The sequence below is a fragment of the Corvus brachyrhynchos genome, unplaced genomic scaffold, assembly GCF_000691975.1.
Source record: "Corvus brachyrhynchos isolate BGI_N302 unplaced genomic scaffold, ASM69197v1 scaffold5141, whole genome shotgun sequence".
Classification (NCBI taxonomy): Eukaryota; Metazoa; Chordata; class Aves; order Passeriformes; family Corvidae; genus Corvus; species Corvus brachyrhynchos.
In genome coordinates, this window is record NW_008236434.1 from 836 (window position 1) to 4,487 (window position 3,652).

General features: G+C 51.5%; 1 protein-coding gene across 1 annotated transcript in view; it reads right to left on the reverse strand.

The window, feature by feature from the left end:
- LOC103624301 (FACT complex subunit SPT16-like) overlaps positions 1 to 3,637 on the reverse strand; it is a gene marked incomplete at both ends in the record, with an annotated part of 4,408 nt that extends 771 nt beyond the window's left edge. The window contains 5 exons of the mRNA XM_017747061.1: positions 153 to 156; positions 1,266 to 1,378; positions 1,944 to 2,069; positions 2,659 to 2,777; positions 3,484 to 3,637. Of these exons, the coding sequence (XP_017602550.1) occupies positions 153 to 156; positions 1,266 to 1,378; positions 1,944 to 2,069; positions 2,659 to 2,777; positions 3,484 to 3,637 (516 nt within the window). The remainder of the gene's footprint in view (positions 1 to 152; positions 157 to 1,265; positions 1,379 to 1,943; positions 2,070 to 2,658; positions 2,778 to 3,483) is intronic.
- Positions 3,638 to 3,652: the final 15 nt, after the last annotated feature.

The following is a 3,652-nucleotide window of genomic DNA, read 5'->3' on the forward strand; positions in this document are numbered from 1 at the left end:
GTTTCATCCCGCCTCTGGATGGACAGATGTTGCAGCTAGTGCTCCCAGAGCAGGCTCTGTGGATACCACATTTTCAGGTGTCCTGGCCATATCTGGAACAATTTCAAGGAAAATCTAGCCCTGTATTTGACCTCATTGTTCTATTTACTCACCACACTAATTACGTCGGGCAGAGAGAAGGCCAACAAGACAGGCAGGATGGACTATTTGCATAGCTGCAAGCGGCTTCTATCTGATGGAGTGGAGTGGAATGAACTATAGGTGGATTGTGGGTCAAGAGGTTGTTTGAGTTTCACATTCATGGGTGCCCTCTCCACAGCCAGTGCTTTTGTCAGCCATTCCACAGCACTCTGCGCTGCTGCTCAGTCATGAACTGAGGGCTGGATTCAAGCTGCCAGGGATCAGGACCGCTGTGTGCCCATGTGGCACCCTGGGGACAAACCCTACAGTGCTTCAGTGAAAGTGCCCACTGTCCACCTCAGCCTACAGCCTGCCTGAAACCCTGAGCCTTGGCAATAATTTGTCAAAAGATGAAGCCATCTTTGACCTAGTATTTAGTTTTAGGGTAAAAATTAAAAGATATTTGAAGTACCCGCTTAGAATTCTTTGCCTAGTCTTTGTTCCTCCTACCCCAGCCATTCCTCCGGGATGCCAAGCCTCTGGCTTTCCCAGAGGGAACGGGGGAAGACCCCAGGAAGGGGGAAAGCGGCACGGAATTCCCGCCAGGAGAGCCCAGGGGCGGGGGGAAGGGAGCCCGGGAATGGGGAAAGGAGGCCAAGAATTGGGAAAGCTGACCCGAAATTGCCCAGAAATGGCAGACAGGATCACGGGAATGGGGAAAGGAATCAGAGGAACGGGGAAAAGACCCCAAAAAGGTCCCAAAAGTGGGAAAAGACCCCAAAAAAGAAGGGGGGTAAAGATCCCAAAAATCTGGAAACTGCCCCAAAAATTCCCCCCAAAACACCCCAAGGAGACACCAGGAATGAGGAAAAGATCCCAAAAGTGAGGAAAGACCCGAAAAACCCCCCCCAAAAGTGGGGGAAAAGACCCAAAAATGGGTGAAAAGATCCCAAAATTCCCCAGGAGCCCCCAACCCCCCAGGAAATGACCCCAAATCCCCCCAAATTCCCGTTTTTCCCCTCTCTTTCCCCCTTTTTTCCAGCCACGAACACCTTGAAACTCCTCCAAACCCCCCCCAAATTCCCATTTTTTCCCCAAATTCCCATTTTTTCCCCCATTTTTCCCGTTTTTCTGCCCAGACTCACCCCAGCTCCCGGAAGGGCACCTCAAACTCCAGCTCCTCCTTGGTCAGGGCCTCGACCTTCTCGATGAAGTTCTTGAAGGCCGTCTTCAGCTTGTGCCGCATCTCCCGCTCCATCTGGGACCCCAAAATCCCGGGAAAATGCCCCAAAAACCCCGTGGGAACAGGGAACGGCCAAACCCCACGGGATTGAGCGAAAACCCCACGGAAACGGCCCAAAACCCATGGAAATGGCCCCAAAACCCATGGAAATGGCCCAAAAAACGTCTCCTGCTCCATCTGGGACCCCAAATCCCAGGAAAATGCCCCAAAAACCCCGTGGGAACAGGGAATGGCCAAACCCCACGGGATTGAGCAAAAACCCCACGGAAACGGCCCAAAACCCATGGAAATTGCCAAAAAAAGGTCTCCCGCTCCATCTGGGACCCCAAATCCCATGAAAATGACCCAAAGCCCACAGAAACGACCCAAAACCGTGGAAACGATCCCAAAAGGTCATTGGAAAACCACCGAAAAAATGCTGAAAGACTCAAAAAAAAAATCCACAAAATATCTCAAAGAAACCACCGGGAACGACCCCAAAACCGCCGGGATTGAACCAAAACCGCCGGGAACGACCCAGAAACGTTCGGGAACGTTCTGGAACGGCCCGGAATTCCCGGAGTCGCCCCCAGGTTCCCACCTGCTCGGCGTAGAGGTCGTCGCGGTCGTGCATGTGCTGGTGCTTGCCCAAATCCGTGGTGATCTCCCCCACCTCGGTGTAGAACTGGACGTCCGTGTGCCGCTTCTTCCCGAACATGATGGCGTTCTGGGTGGAGAAAACGGGAATTCGGGAAAATTCCGGGGGGCTCGGCGCAAAATCCGCAAGTTCCAGCGCGGGAACGCCCGGGATTCAGCACCGAATTCGAGGTTCTGAGCCAAAATCGACAGGTTTGAACTCAGAATTGCGGGTTTTGACCCAGAATCGCCCGGTTTGGGCTCACAATTCCAGGTTTCGCAACGTTGGACAAAATTGGCAATTTTTGACCCAAACCTGCCATGTTTCGACCCAAAGCCACAAAGTTTCATCCCAAAGCCATGAAGTTTTAACTTAAAACCACCAAGTTTCGCCCAAAACGGAGGAATTTCAACCCAAAACCATGGAATCCGTGGGTGTTACACCCAAAACTGTGGAGTTTGCCCCAAAATCCCAGGATTTCAACCCAAAACTGCCGATTTTTGACCTCAAATCATTGGGTTTGACCCAGCCCAAGAACTGCCCTAAACCCCAAGAAGTTTCACCCCAAAATCTTGGGATTTTTCCCCAAAATCTTGGGGATTTCACCCAAAATTCTATGTTTTGCCCAAAACCTGCGTTTTTTTCCCCCCAAAAAAAACGTTGCCAGGATTGGGCACACCTTGAGGTGGAAGTGCAGCACGATGATCATCTCGCCGTCGCAGGGCTGGAACACGGCGTGCTTGATGTTGTTGTAGAGGATGTCCACCTTGTCCCCCCGCACCGACGTGAAACGGAACCCTGGGCGGCGAAAGGAAACCCCCAAAACCCATGAAAATCACCCCAAAATCCACGGGAGCCCAACAACCCCCATGGAAACCGTCAAGAAGCTCCAACAAACCTACAAGAACCAAAAAAAAACCCTCTCGAGAAACCTTAAATCCATAAAGAGACTCCCAAGAAATCCTCAAGAAACACCAGAAGAACCTCGAGGAGCTCCGGAAGAACCTCAAGAAACGCCAAAAGACCTCAAGAACACCCAAAAAAATCTCCAAAAAAACCTTGAGGAACTCCAAAGACACCTTGAGGAAACCCCAAAAAACCTTATTAAAGCCCCAAAAAACGTTGAGGAACCCCAAAAAACCTTGAGGAACCCCAAAAAACCTTATTAAAGCCCCAAAAAACGTTGAGGAACCCCAAAAAACCCTGAGGAACCCCAAAAACCTTGTAAACGCCCCAAAAAACGTTGAGGAACCCCAAAAAACCCTGAGGAACCCCAAAAAACCTTGTTAGCGCCCCAAAAAACCCTGAGGAAGCCCAAAAACCTTGAGGAACCCCAAAAAACCTTGAGGAACCCCAAAAAACCCTGAGGAACCCCAAAAAAAACCTCAAGAAACTCCAAAAAAACCCCACAAAACCCCCTAAAGCTTCACCGCCTCCCCGAAACTCCACCCCAAATGCCCCCAAAGCCGCCCAAAATGCCCCAAATTCCCGTCTTTTGGGTCACCGTTGACGTGGGCCTCGAGCGCGCCCTGCATGCGCTTCTGGGCGATGTTGGGCCGGATGTAGAGGTCCTTCAGCTTGGGGTTGCTGCGGTTGAGGTTGATGACCAGCGAGTCCTGCTTCACGATGCCCTGCGGACGCGGTGACCGCTCGGTGAGTGACCAGTGACCACT